Raw genomic sequence first — 14,848 nt, 5'->3', positions numbered from 1 at the left:
ATAATGAAGTTTAACTCTCAGCCATTTTTTTGTGGATATTCAAAGATGAATCTAACGGAAAAAATAAGAAAAGATAATAATAAACAAGGTTATTAAGAAGCTGTATCACAGGTTCTGGTGGAGGTTTCTTCCTGTTAAAAGGGAGTTTTTCCTCTCCACTGTCGCTACATGCATGCTCAGTATGAGGGATTGCTGCAAAGTCAACACCAGTGACTGTCCACTGTCTCTACATGCTCATCCAGGAGGAGTGAATGCTGCAAGTCACTGATTGGATGCAATCTGCTGGGTTTCCTTAGATAGAAAAACTTTTTATCCAATAAAACTGAATTGAATTGAACTTACTTAACAACTACAGCATTGTATTTTGGTGTTGGACTAAAAATGCATCACTTCGTATGATAAATGCTGTAATATAAGCTCCTACAGTCAATAATTACATGTATGACCGATGGGGCATGAAGTGGACAAGTTAAGCTAGCTGACGACAAACAGTGAAATGCGGCTGTTTTGTCCACTTTAAAGTAAAATCCAAAAGAGGTATTGTATATTTTCTCTGTAAAAATACAAAATAAAATGTTACAGCTTCAAGAAATTACAAACACAAAGTTCAAGTTTACAGTTGTGGTTTATTCTTTATGAATACAATATGCTATAACAGTTTGTGAATACGTTTTCTTTTCTATGAGAATCGTGATCTCAGGCTGGTTAGTGGAGCACAGAGTTAGTCAATTCGTGTTGCGCATGCGCCGTCACACTCCTCACCGCCAGTAAACGTAGTGCTGGGATTGGATGATGGAAAAAGGCAATGGGAGATAATTCAATCTAAAAGGAATATTAGGAACAGAGGGGAGATCGGGGGATTTCAAGAGTATTATAAATAAAGCATTCTTCTTATTTTTATGAAATACAAAACTAAAACATAGAATATAGTGGGCGGAGTTATACAATGATGTACAGTAGGTGGCGCTATGCACCTCTGAATTTGTTGCATACCGCCAGCAGAAGACAAAGAAGAAGAAGCCGCAGCACTAGCGCCAAGATGACCAAGAGCATATATTAACGACATTAAGACATATATAAACTTTTTAACATCACCTGGCTTTGTACCGTAGTTTCTTGGTCCGTCATCTAGTGCTGCTGCCCCATATATGGGGACAGTTGCAACATTTGACAATCTCTGTTCAACCACATGTTACTTGCATCAGGCTTCTAAATGTTGCATTTGTATGGGTTTGTAGGGGACAGATCTGAGTTTACTATGTTAAAATATTGTCATTCAAATACAAATAGCCTGTGAGAAATTGAGGGAAAAGTAAAAACTGTGGCAACCGTCCCCACTCTCCCCTACATATAGCATTAACATTACGGTGGCCCATAGGTGTCAGGTCAAATACAAAAACCACAACGGAAATTACCTGCAGCGGAAGTAACGGTAGGAGTTACGCCAACATCTGTAACCCATTGTTGTGTCCAAATTCAGGGGCTGCCTCCTTTGAAGGATGCAATTTTAGGCAGATTACATCACAGCGAGGCGGCGAAGGCTCCTCAAAATCCGGCTGACAAACGTATCCTTTTCTCCAGATTTGAAGGATGGGTGCGGTTCATCCTTTGTGGCCCAACCTATCCCATGATTCATTGCAGGTCGAAGTGGATCGTTCAACTGGAAGTTGCAATGGCGATTTTTGTGAAACAAAATGAACTTTTACAATGTTTTTGAGCGAGAATAATGTTGTGTAAACCTGAAATATCTGCTCTGTTTACCAAGATATTGTTTAATTGCAAAAGTCAGTCAGTCACTGCACTAACAGCCAGCTCGCTTCGCCAGCTGTCAGCTGACCAGGCGGTTTTCAAACTTCCACTCCCCAATGAGTGGAAGTTGATATCTAATGTTAATGTTTGGTTTAGTTATTATTATTATTATGCTATACAAATAAATTAATTTAAACTTAGTTCAGAAAGTTAATATGTCAGTGTTAAAGTTGTTAAAAGGTTCAGAAATACACAAATGGTATTTGTCATCAATGTAATTTATTTACAGTGTTATATTTTTATATCTATGAACATAAAAATTATTTTTAACATTTTAAATGGCTGATTACTAAGCAAGAATAAAATTCAAAGATTAATAAAAAATAAAATTTAAAACGAAATAGGATTAAAAGCGATCAGAAATATTTAAAGGAGTGAATAAAAACCGTGCTGTGGCTCCTGTATTTCTGTTGTGGCTTTTGGATTTTACCTGACATCTATGGGCCACCGTATTAAAATGCTATTAACCAATTTAATCCCTCCGGTCACAATAGTGACCATAAAAAAATTATCATTTCTAAGGATATAAAACTGTTACTGAAGGATCAATCAATGCTTTTCCAGCAGATATTGAAATAATAAAGGGTCTTGATGAAATATGTTTAGTGTCGCATGTCACCGATCATAAAACATACTTTTTCATGAAAATGTAAAAAAATTTATAATTCATTGTTTCTAAGGGATACTAATGACACATGATTTGGATATTTCTGTGTCTGGATAAAATTTGGGATTAAATGGGATAATGCACACAATTCTTGTAGTGTCAGTGATGCTGAAAAACTAGTCCATGCATTTGTTACTTCAAGGCTGGACTATTGTAATTCTTTACTATCAGGATGTCCACAAAATGCAGTTAAAAGCCTTCAGCTGATTCAAAATGCTGCAGCAAGAGTTCTGATGAAAATTAAAAAGAGAGATCATATTTCTCCTATTTTAGCTTCCCTTCATTGACTCCCTGTTAAATCCAGAATAGAATTTAAAATTCTCCTCCTCACATATAAAGCCCTTAATGATCTAGCTCCATCATACATCAGAGATCTGATTGGTCCATATGTTACTAACAGAGCACTTTGTTCTCAGACTGCAGGTTTACTGGTGGTTCCTAGAGTCTCTAGAAGTAGAATGGGAGGCAGATCTTTTAGTTATCAGGCTCCTCTCCTGTGGAACCAGCTCCCAGTTTTAGTCCGTGAGGCAGACACCCTGTCTACTTTTAAGGCTAGGCTTAAAACTTTCCTTTTTGATAAAGTTTATAGTTAGAGTGACTTAGTTTATCCTGAGCTATCTTCCTTATTTTTTTCTTCCTCCCTCCCTGTTGGTTGGAGTAAGGGGGAGTCAGGTTTAGCCTAAACTGGCTCAGTTATGGTTGAGGTGCAAACACACCCTCCATTTCTGCTACCTGTATGACCCCTTCTCTTTTCCAATGGTTATAATCAGTCTGACAGAGAGAGGTATCCCAATCCTTGTGGTTTTTAGTATAACAATGACCATCAGTGGGGCCCTTTGTGAGGTTCCTTGAGACGACATTGTTGTAAATAAGCACCGTTTAACTAAATAATCTGTACTGAAACTTTCTGTGTAGTTATGCTGCTATAGGCTTAGGCTGCTGGAGGACATAATGACCACTTTTACTCTCTCTGCTACATTCTCCTACTACTCTCCACTTTGTATTATTTGCTGTTATTTAAGCTTTTAACTTTACGTTCTCTCTCTTTTGTCTTCCTAGAAGCTACACCTGGCCTGACTCTGTATCTACTTGAGACACCTTCTACCTATGATCCACTTGTCGCCTGTCTTTCAGTGTTTAACCCTTTCTCTCTCCTAGACATGGCTACTGGCTGAGCTTCTACTGTAACTAACTCTATGTGCTCTCTTTCATCCTCTAGACTTGAAAACTGGTTCAGAGTTAATCTGCTTAGCTGTCTTTCTTTCCTAGATGAAGCCACTAAAGGAGCTACAACCTTTAATGTTTCACTTTTCCTTCCCATAGAAAGTACTCCTGGATCAGTGCTTCTTTGTTCTCTTTGTGTCTCTGCTCTGTTCTCTCAAACCTCCAGTCGGTCGTGGCAGATGGCCGCTCACACTGAGCCTGGTTCTGGTTCTGCTGGAGGTCTCTTCCTGTTAAAAGGGAGTTTTTCCTCTCCACTGTCGCTACATGCATGCTCAGTATGAGGGATTGCTGCAAAGTCAACACCAGTGACTGTCCACTGTCTCTACATGCTCATCCAGGAGGAGTGAATGCTGCAAGTCACTGACTGGATGCAATCTGCTGGGTTTCCTTAGATACAAAAACTTTTTATCCAATATGAATAAATAACTGAATCTGACTGAACTGTTCAATGGTTACTATTAATTGGAATGTATGAACCTGACTGTTGTGAAGAACCTTGAGACGACATGTGTTGTGAATTGGCGCTATATAAATAAAACTGAATTGAATTGAGTTGAACAGTAAATATATTAATAGCATGGGTATTTGATATTTATGTGTTGATATTTTCTACTTAATTTTATTGAAAATATATACATAAAAAATTTGTTTTGCATTACCATGCTGTGGTTCTATTTTGCAACAGTTGAATAATATTAAACTTACTTAATAGAGATGATTTAACTTTAGTTGTAAATTTTACCCACAAGTTCCATGTTTATCAAAAATTAATATATGTAACAATATGTTAAAGGTAAAATAGCTTGTTATTCGAAATATGCACATTTTCAAAAACGAATCATTTGAACGGCTCTTTGAAGTGAACGGATCCTGAATATTGGTCCCATTAGTCGTTCCAACGTCCGAGGTTAATGGAACGCATCTCATACACGTGATTAGTCCATGCGCGTCCTCGTTTGTGTTTGTAGAAGAGAGGTGGAGGAAGAGGAGGAAGAGGTGGAGGAGGTGGAGGAGGTGGAGGAGAGGAGGAGGAGGTGGAGGAAGAGGAGGAGGAGGTGGAGCAGACAGGACACCACTGATGCAACGCTGCAAGCGAGGCTGCTGTTACTGCATAGGTTGGATTTTCACGTAAAAGTTTTTCTTTTATCTCTCCACAATTTTTAAATGAAAAAGAAAATCAGCGCATGTGTTTCCATTAATAAGTCATTTTGGTGACAAGTTTACTTCATTGAAGGCAATGAATTAAAATATGAACCGTAACCATAGTTTGCATGTTACAAGAAGTTAGAGATGGGATTTATGGCTCTTTGAAGGGAACGAATCTTCAGTATTCGTTCCCTTCAAAGAGCCGTTCAAATGATCCGTCTTTGAAAATGTGCATAAAGGACTAGTAATTTACCCATAATATCGTGTTAAATATAGAAATATTTGGTAAACCTGGCATATGTGGGTGAAATTTATGACTAAAGCTAAATCATCTGTATTATATAACAAAATTTAAAACAAGTATGAAATACCTATTTAGTTCTTCACTAAGTGTTAGTGGTGTGCATAAATATAACTGAGCAATGAGCATGCACGCTGGATGCTCGTATCTTCAGCTCTTTCGGTTTTACGTATTTAAAAATTAAATAAAGTGAAAAAGTAGCATTATAAGAAAACAAAGTAGAAAAAATCCGATTCGTTCGTGAACGTTACATCACAATGAAAGGCAGTCATGTCCGGACATGTCCGAGCGTCGCAGGCCGATGTCTGTAGACACATGAGGGAAGACATTCAACCGCTGTGGTACATAATCTCCCTGGTGGTCTAGTGGTTAGGATTCGGCGCTCTCACCGCCGCGGCCCGGGTTCGATTCCCGGTCAGGGAACATTTTTTTCTCCTTGTCTTTTCTCCCACAGAGGGTTTCTGGATTATTGAACAAACAATATAAAGAAGCAACATCAAACTCCTTTTTGGTTGCCATGACCAAACCGTGATCACTCGGGGGTTTAAAGGAATTATCTTGTCATCTTTCTTTTTCCAGCACTGTTTTATGAAAAGTTCAGTTTTTATTTATTGACCCTAGACGCTGATAAACGTCAGACACAAACAGCGTGTTCAGAAAAAAACTAAATAAAAAGTACCACCTCCTTCGAGCCGGATTCGAACCAGCGACCTAAGGATTCCTGGCAGTTACCGCTACAGTCCTCCGCTCTACCAACTGAGCTATCGAAGGCGGGATGGTCTGTACTGCCCCTAGTGGTGTATTTCAAACGGCAGCGCCCTGCATTATTTATAACCCTAACATTATTTCATTTGAGCTACATTTCATTTCCCTTTGGGATTCTTGAATTATACGTTTCTACTATTATTGCCAATAAATCAGGCAGAAACATGACTTTAAATTTCATTCGTTCTTTATTTCTTTTCCATATTAATCATTCACACTCCAGCAATTATTGTTTGCCATATTTACACTTTTGTTTAATCATGTTTCAATACTTTCAAACCAGCACCCATGTGTCACGTCTTTCCTTCCGCCTCAGGATGCCAATGATTCAGACTTACTTCAGTGGGGATGAGACACGACCGTGGCTTTAAATGACATCATGAATCACAAATGACATCATCAATCACACCTGGCCCCAGACGCTGCATGCGGACCTCACCTGCAACTGGAACGAGCCGCAGTGAAAGAAACTCTTACAATGCGGTGATTTCCAGGTCGGCGTGCAGCGTCTGAGCCGAAGAGCAAGAAAACAGCGATGATACATGAAGCTGATTCTGAACATGTTTTGAAAAATGTAACTGATCATTAAAACCCAACAGGTCCCTGTTCACAGGTGCGTCCAGCATCAGGACAGGTGATATGCAGACACTAATCATCCTTTACCTCACAGAACAGCATGGACACAGAGCTCTGATGTCAGTTAGAAAAATGGATTACAAGTCAGTCAGATAAAAGTCTACCATGAAATTCCTTTTCCAAAGAAAAGATGCAAATCAGCTTCATTTCTGTACACAACAAAAGACGCTGTATTCAGTAATACTGTCTTTGTAAACATAAGGTGAAAATCAGGCTTAATTAATGCAACATAAATGTACAAAATAAAAAAGGCAATTTATGCTATAATAGTGTCAATAAATGCTAATAAAAGCAAACATGTAGCTACAGGTGATGAAAAACATAATAAAGATGTTATAGTGGAGGGAGTACCATCATTAGGACAGTCAGCATCAGATAAAAGATGATAAGTACCCAAATACAGCCTGATCTGAGATACTTCTGTACCACACTGATGCGGGTCAGTAACAGAACCACGAGTAGATGGACTTTGCCTGTTCAGCTGTAAAAAAGTGCATCTATCTCTTCTTCTACAAGTGTTCTCATTGATCGAGCTCAAAATATGGCAGCCAATCAGAAGCCGTAGACTCCAGGATAAAGACTGTAACTGCATATGTTGGACCTCAGACGAGGAAGTCAGAATCTGTTTCATGTCATTTTTGATCTTTATGAATTTAACCTGAGATTAAAAAAAAACACCAAACTCTCCTAAACAGGTAAATATTTCTCCCTCAGTAAGTATCAGATAAGTATTCACTAAAGGATTTACACTTGTTCAGTTGCTTAATAAGGTCATCATTTATATCAAAATATAAAGGAGAAAAGAAGGTTCATGGGGCGTTTTTAGAAAACTCTGAATTCATGGTTGGAACACCAGAATTCCTTGATTTTGGTGCTGACCCAATACTTCTGGCCATATAGTGTATCTGTAGTAAAAGGTCAAACATGACAGGAGTTGAAGTTCTGACATCCCAGCATTCATTAAATGCAGCTGAGTTTCACACTGACTGGATAAGTGTTGCTAAAAGAACCATTTGGATCTGGATTTTGCACCAGAACCTCTGCAGCATGTCTCCTCCAACCAGAACACTCTGCTCCGCCTGAGGGTTTTCTGGCTGTGAATGCACCGTCAAGTCTGGTTAAATGAAGCATTCAGTGACAGCCTGGACAAAACAACCGCATCTACACCGACTGGTATAACTAAAGAACAATAAAAATAAAGTACCTGTGTATCTAAGGTTCATTTCTAGCAGTGGCTCAATAATAAGACCCAGAAGCTGCAGTTCGGTCTTCTGGATCTTCACACAACAATCAGAAACACTGAGCTCCAGCAGGAGCCTTTAACTCAAGGTGAAGATGTGAAGAATGACGGATGCTAAATGAGGATGAGAGGAACGATGATAACTGGTTTGCTACAGCAGCTCCCAGGAAGAGCTGCGGTGCCTCAGAAAGCCCACAGGGGGGCGCTCTATCATCACAGCTTAAACGGGTGACATGAACAAAGCCAGCCTGTCTGTTGGGCCCTCAAGTACCTGAAAGTACCACAAGTTATTTTACTCTACTGCTATCCTAAACTACATTCATACACCATCTTTACTCCTCCCACAAAAACTTTCCAACTCTTCTTCTCCTCCATCTGTCCAACTTCTTCCCATCTATTTCCTCCCAGGTTTTGCTGCTTTTTACCATCTTTTTTTAGTCTTTCATTGAGTAAAGTTAACTTGTTTCTGTCCTAGATGTTAGTATCATTCATTCTCACTCTTCTTATTTAGTACCTAAACCAATGAGCCATTTTTAGCTTCTTCCTCCTCTTCTTCCTCCATCAGATCCCCCACCCCATCCCCTCTTCGTTTAATGCGCTGGTTTTAAAAAGAAACGGACATTTGGAGAAACTTGCATTGAAAAGCTGACCCAGCATTGACAGTTATCGTCTCTGAAGAACAAGGTCATTGTTCCTCTCCTGAACTCTAAGTGCTGGCAGAGAGTCTTCCTCAGTCCAGGTCCTCCTGTTATTTTCCTGTCGGGCCCACTCTCCTTCCTCACTGATATCTTCTCTTCTTCTCCTCCTTCAGGTCTTTCACTTTTCTACCACTGCATCTTCCTCTGTGATGCCCTGAGCACGGAGCTCTTCTAAGACGTTATCGAGGTGTCCCGGGTCGGGGAAGCCGTGGCCCGTCAGGTTGGAGCCAAACTCCGTCTTATGGTGGACCTTAAAGAGAAGAAGGACGTTCCATCTTTAGTTTCTGGGATCTAAGTAAGATGTTAGCGCATCCAACGGACTCCGAGCGAGATGTTACCTCATTCCAGATGACGGTGTCGGATTCTCCTGTAGTGCTTGAAGTACCGACGGAGAAGATGAGCCGGCGGTCCCACGCCACCAGAAGCAGTCTCAGTACCTGCAGACGGGTTGGAGAAGCTTCATCACTTCATGGTCATAAAGTTTCACATTAATATGTTACCGTTTATGGCTTATTTACCAAAAACTAAACTAAAATACAGAAGTTCTGATAACATAAGTCCCAGAAGCTATTTGGGCAGCTGGTAGAACCTCCGCCGGCAGCAGTAACTCAGCAGTGGTTTTCTGTCTGGCTCCATCAGTCTCTCTCATCATTTTGAAGGAGTTCTGGTCCATTTTCATTTCCGAGTTGCTTTGGGTCATTGAGGTTTGCAGACATTTGTTTCTGAACAGCATTTCAACCAGTCTGGACTTTGACTGGGCCATTGCAGCACTTTGAGTCTTTTCTGTTTCAGCTTCTCTAATAGAGCTTTGCTGCTGTGTTAGGGATCATGGTTCTGTTGATGACCCAGGTTGGACCGATGGACTTTAGAATACATTGGTCTACAGAGGAGACCGACTCCAAGGTGCCCAGGTTCTGTGGATGCACAACAAGCCCATATCACCAGCCCTCCACCACCGAGCTTGGATGAGGTGTTTGTGCTGATCTGCTGTTTTCTGGCTGTATGTTCAGGGTGGTTCTCCAGCTGGAAGTACCCAGTACTTCCTCCATCCATCTTCCCATCAACTTTGACCAGCTTCCTTGTCCTATCCCCACAGACTGATGCTGCCACCACCGTGTTTCACTGTGGGGATGGTGTGTTCAGGGCGATGTGCTGTTAGTCTTCCACAACACAACATTTTGCATGCAGGCAGAAGCTTCAGTTCTGGTCTCCTCTGATCAGAGCACCTTCTTCCACATGTGTCTTACTTTAAACAGGACATCTTCTGGTTTGTTTCGTCAACATCTGTCTTCTTGCCTCTCTTCCATAAAGCCCAGATATGTGAAGGATGGAAAACTATTAGTTGTATCCTGCTTTAATCTGAACCAGAACTTTCTCCCCGACCTGTCTACTTGGTTCCTTGGTCTTCATGATGCTGTTTGTTCTCTAATGTTCTCTAAAGAATCTCTGAGACCTTCAAAGAACATCTACAGTTAAACTGATTAAACTTCACACAGCTGGACTTCCATGACCCCTGAAGACATCTGGTTGCCCTGGATTTTATTTCAGGGTTCTGGAGCAGAGGGGGACTGAAGATAAACGCTAACTTTTCTGTTACCTTGCGTCCTTTCTCGCTGTCTGGGAGGTAGCAGTGTCGTGGAAAGCCTCTGGCAGTGAAGGGCTTCCCTGGGTTCGGATGCTCTGGTCCCTGATGAAGAAGCTTCCTGTTAGTTTGCTCTCGGTCCACATTAAAGAACAAACTGTGCTGCTGGTCGGTGCCGTACCTGAATCCCTGGCGGTATGTTGTAGATGATGCGGATGGTTTTGCAGTCGGGATGACCTGGCAGGGAGTGAGGGATGACGTGGTACTCCATCTTCCCAGCTGGCTGGTTGCCTGTCTTCACGCCGTAGATGGTTTTACAGGTGGGACACTGAAGGCTGAGACAGGAAGTTGGATTATTTTCCTGATAGGCTGTGAGGAAACAAGCAGAAGACTTTAATCTGGTCTTGAACCTACCTGCCGTCCTTGTTGCCGTTGTTATACATCGCCACCAGACACTGGAAGTGGTACTGGTGTCCACACTGGGCTAGCCGTCCCACTGACTCCGCCTTGGAAACCGGACCCACGCCCGGACCTTTGTATCCGGATGGTCCCCCCAGTGGCTCCATGCAGATGGTACAGTCCTGGAAGAGACCCGGAAAAAGGAAGTTATTCTTCAGCATCTTCCACGTTATCATCATGAAGCTCAGAGGCAGGTCTCACCTCCTCTGGAGGACTTTTTACTTTCTGCAGGTACTTCTTCACCACCTCCTCTGGGGTTTTGCCTGCAGACAGACACAGAAGAAGCGAAGATGAAAGCTGAATGTCGGCCTGATAGCTTCTTCTGATTCTTCAACATCACAGAGAGATGAATAAATCAAGCTTTTTCAAGGATTTCAGCTCATTTAATGTTGAGGATTTGAAAAGATTGATGTTTAAGCTCCTGAAAGTGCAGCAGGTGATTTTAAACATAAAATACAAACATCTCATTAAATTACATCTCATCTGTTTCTATTCATTTTGATCATTATGACACACAGCTAAGGCTGAACCCTGTTCTAACACATATTTTCCTTCCACTAACACTTGAATATATAACTCTGTGTATAATAATAATAATCATAATCATCATCATCTCAGCAGCAGAACCTAACTGGGTGCTTACCTTTGCGGACCTGCTTCTTGGTGGTCTTCCTGCAGCAGTGGTTGAAGCTCGGCACCGGTTTGATGTCACTCTTGCTGACGGGTGGAGGGTGCAGCACCAGCTTCGGAGGTCGGGTCAGGCACACGGGCAGCGCCGCAGCACTCATCAGGATCCCTGTGATGCCTGGAACAGAGATGGAAGTGTTTGATCCTGTCCTCTGCTCGCCGTCGCCGTTCTCTCTCTGTGATCATGTTTGTTCTTACCTGCCAGCGCGGGGTGGACTGGACTGGATCCGTTCAGGTTTTTCACCGGGACGGTGGGAACGCTGCAGGAGAAAAACGCAAATCAGTTAGTCCGGAGCATTCCCACTCCTCCTCACAGGCTGCAGGTGGACTCCATGGAATACTCACTGGCAAAGACTGATGACGGTCATTCCCAACACCAACAACTCACACAAACAAGATGTTCCAAATGTAGAACCCGAATCAACCGATTTATCTCCTCCCAGAGTAACAGCACCAAGGAAAGCAAACTGAAAACTGCTCTTTCTGTCTCCCTCCTCACAGAAAACGACAGGATGGGAATGACCTCCTGAGCTGTTTATTGGAGCTAATCCGAGGAGTTTCCATCTGCTCAGAGCTCAGAGACGGACGTGACACAAGATTACCTCCTTCGTCACAAAGCCCATCATCATCCTCTGTGTCCGGTGAGAGCGCACGTAGTCCACGTGAACTCAGATGAATGCTGTAACTTTATTCTAACTGGTTGGTTCATGACTGACCACTGAACCAAAAACAGCATCACACAGAAGTGACCTTTAACCCCAAAAACTGTCAGGAAATCCACACACTTTTACAAAGATTTAAAAACAAAAGATTTAAAAAAAGATTACATATAAAAGATTCAGACAGGTTTAAATCTGCAACCTATGGACAATAAATCCTAAAATAAAATAGAAACAAACCAGAATAAAACTAAAAGCTGCAAAAAGGTCAAATGTGGGTGAAGTTAAATGTTGCTTCTGACTTGAACTGAAGGTTGATGAGCGTTACCTTCTGTCTGAGAAAAGTTTGACATTTTATTCATTATATTAATATTACCATCATCTTGCCGTTTGGACATCTGACCATAGGAACATGCAGTTCTTGTCCAGATTATAAACCCTAAGCCAGAAATAACTGGGAACTCTAATCTAACAATGATGCCTTAGAGTTCTAAAGATAAGCGGCCTTGTGGCGCTGGTTCTGGAACCTTCCCCTTCCTGCAGCTCTGAGGAAGATCATTGAAGATCTAGCTGATCCTCAGAGGTAGGAGTGACAGGAAAGCCTACATGGGCAACGTGTTAATCATACGCACAGACCCAGCATAGATGATGGTTAAGGTATTTTTACCACAGATACTCATCTTACTTTTACCTTCCTTGTTACATAAACTGACTGAAGCTTCGTGGAGTCTCCTCTGTTTTGAGCCAAGGTGGCAGCTCTGTTCATTCTTAACGTCTGGTGGAAATTTGCAGAGAAGTCACAAATTTAGGGCAAAGTCTTAAAACCATAAAATAAAGCATCTTTGCTGTTTAGTCTTCCTGTTATCTGGTAAAGTCTCAGTCTCTCTTTAAGTGGCAGCCTGAATAAAGAGCCAACAGCTACCGTTGAGCTTTCTTCACTCAGTCACAACCCAATGAATGAGGAGTGCATTTTTAACCATCTGGTCCAGCTGAGAACCAGCAGATTCTGGTCACTAACTGATCTAGCTGTCATTTATAAATATATTTTGTTTCCGCAAAGCAAAGACTGCAGATAATTATAGTCAGTAAAATTCAGACTGATTGAGACCTCAGTTCCTCTGTAGTAGAGAACAAGAAGCTCTTTATTTCAGGGTTTTTATCCAGATTCAATCAGTTTAAAAGGAAACCTGGAATCTAAAATGAATTCTACAGATAAATAAATGGTAGAAAATGTGTTTCCTGTAATACAAGAAAAATACTAACTCAGTGTAAATAAACACGTTTTCCTATCAGGTTGACGTTAAGTAAACTTTAACACTGACAACAAGCAGAGCTCAATGACCAAACAGCTCCTGCAGCCATGGACAATTTGAACGTCTGTGTGATTGAAATGAGCTTCTTCTGCAGGTTCCAGAAGAACCTCCAAACAGCTACATAATCATTTCCATTTATTTCTCATTCTCTGCGTCGCCTTTGATGCTTCATAGCGTTGACTGAGAGGAGGAAGAAACCAACCCGGCTCGTCTGCTGGGGGGACGGGGACATGAAGGAGGCTCTTGACCCCCTGTGCTGCCCCCTCTTCATCAGTTCACACACCTCCTCCATCCCAGGAGCTGCTGCTGCTTCTCCTATTCCCTGGAGTCCAGATGGACATCAGCTGGACTCATTTAGGCACCAGACAATAAAACACACCCCCACATTCTTTCACACACACACGATTCCCTGTGAGGAGGAGGAGGGAGTTGGCCAGGAAGAGGCTGGCGGAGGGACGCCCGACTGATGGATAAATACAGAAACACACAAGAGTTCTCAGATGTGCAGAAGCAGTGAAACAAAGTGACTTTGGAGGTTCTGAATGATTCATTCAGAACTTGTCTGGATGTTTCTGACTTTGGGTTTGAAGCGGATCAAACCATCAGAAGGGGTTGGACGTTGCATAAAGATGATCCCTCTGGGATCTAACTTTGGGTTTGGTTCCCCTGCCTGACCCTGCGTCAGATTAACAGATCAGATCAGTCCCTCTCTGCAGCTACAGCTCCCCCTACAGGCCTCAAACTGCAACCTGTTGCAGAACTAACAGGTGTCGCTCCGTTCCCACAGCTCATTTCTCCTCCGACCAGAAGAACCCCCTCATCGTTTGCTTTTCCTCCCCCACTCCTTTGTCCCGTTCCCATCATCCTCCTCTGCAGAGGGAGAAAACACGCATCCTTTTCTCCATGTCCTGTTAGGATCGCTAATATTTACTTCTACTGTGTGTGAGAGCAGAGGACAATGTGTGTGTTAAATGCATTCACTGCCCTGCGTGTGTGTGCGTGTGTGTGTGCGTGCGTGTGTGTGTGTGTGTGTGTGTGTGTGTGTGCGTGTGTGTGTGCGTCCTCCCTATTTCTCTGCAGTTGGCCTGATTTCTTGCACCACATTGTGATCAACCCTCGACAGTTTGCTGACTCGTTTCTTTGTCTTGTGCCCCCCCCCCCCACCCCTCTGCTCTTGTCTCAGTCTCTCTGAGTTGGAGGTTGTCTCCTACTAGTATTTATATCCACATGAGTATATTATAACCCCGCACCCCCACAGTAGACCAGAAACACTTTCGGCTCTTTGTAACCCAGAAATTAGCCACGTCCCTGGCCCGTTTTCCCCCTGAAACATAGACCTGACCCACCAATCAGTGTGTCCATGTTGAAGGCTGTGGGACACCTGGGTTTAATACGGCTAGCAGGCAGAAGAGAACGTCAGGCTGGACCTTCAATCTGAAGCATCTGGACTAAATTAGGACAAAGGTTTGATTTTGATTCCTAAACATTTGAACCAGAAACACTCAAATCAACTCTAATAATTTATCAGTCATTTCAGGCCTCGGTATCATTCTGGTATTTTCTGCAGTCATTTTTAAGAACAACACCTGGTTCTAATACATACACCCCCACTAATATTAGGCCTTATGTCAGCCTCAACCAGTGTTTGTAGCCATCAACTGG

General features: G+C 42.2%; 1 protein-coding gene and 2 non-coding genes across 5 annotated transcripts in view; 1 reads left to right on the top strand and 2 right to left on the bottom strand.

Annotated features, from left to right (window-relative positions):
- The first annotated feature begins 5,498 nt into the window (after nucleotides 1-5,498).
- Nucleotides 5,499-5,570, top strand: trnae-cuc. Its single transcript has one exon. It is a non-coding gene; the product is annotated as a tRNA-Glu (tRNA).
- Nucleotides 5,571-5,830: 260 nt separating this feature from the next.
- On the bottom strand, nucleotides 5,831-5,918 carry trnay-gua. Its single transcript is given in 2 exon segments — nucleotides 5,831-5,866; nucleotides 5,882-5,918. It is a non-coding gene; the product is annotated as a tRNA-Tyr (tRNA).
- A 163-nt stretch (nucleotides 5,919-6,081) lies between these two features.
- Nucleotides 6,082-14,848, bottom strand: part of LOC124868279 (E3 ubiquitin-protein ligase DTX1-like) — a 32,018-nt gene continuing 23,251 nt past the window's right edge. For all 3 annotated transcript variants that reach the window (XM_047365337.1, XM_047365338.1, XM_047365336.1), the window contains 8 exons: nucleotides 11,413-11,474; nucleotides 11,171-11,332; nucleotides 10,729-10,790; nucleotides 10,483-10,649; nucleotides 10,250-10,403; nucleotides 10,084-10,173; nucleotides 8,825-8,923; nucleotides 6,082-8,736 (listed from right to left, as the gene is read on the bottom strand). In XM_047365337.1, the coding sequence (XP_047221293.1) occupies nucleotides 8,605-8,736; nucleotides 8,825-8,923; nucleotides 10,084-10,173; nucleotides 10,250-10,403; nucleotides 10,483-10,649; nucleotides 10,729-10,790; nucleotides 11,171-11,332; nucleotides 11,413-11,474 (928 nt within the window). In that variant the 3' untranslated portion in view covers nucleotides 6,082-8,604. The remainder of the gene's footprint in view (nucleotides 8,737-8,824; nucleotides 8,924-10,083; nucleotides 10,174-10,249; nucleotides 10,404-10,482; nucleotides 10,650-10,728; nucleotides 10,791-11,170; nucleotides 11,333-11,412; nucleotides 11,475-14,848) is intronic.

Source organism: Girardinichthys multiradiatus, chromosome 5 (assembly GCF_021462225.1).
Source record: "Girardinichthys multiradiatus isolate DD_20200921_A chromosome 5, DD_fGirMul_XY1, whole genome shotgun sequence".
NCBI lineage: Eukaryota > Metazoa > Chordata > Actinopteri > Cyprinodontiformes > Goodeidae > Girardinichthys > Girardinichthys multiradiatus.
The sequence above is the reverse complement of the archived record's forward strand: the minus strand, read 5'-3'. Positions and strand labels throughout refer to the sequence as shown.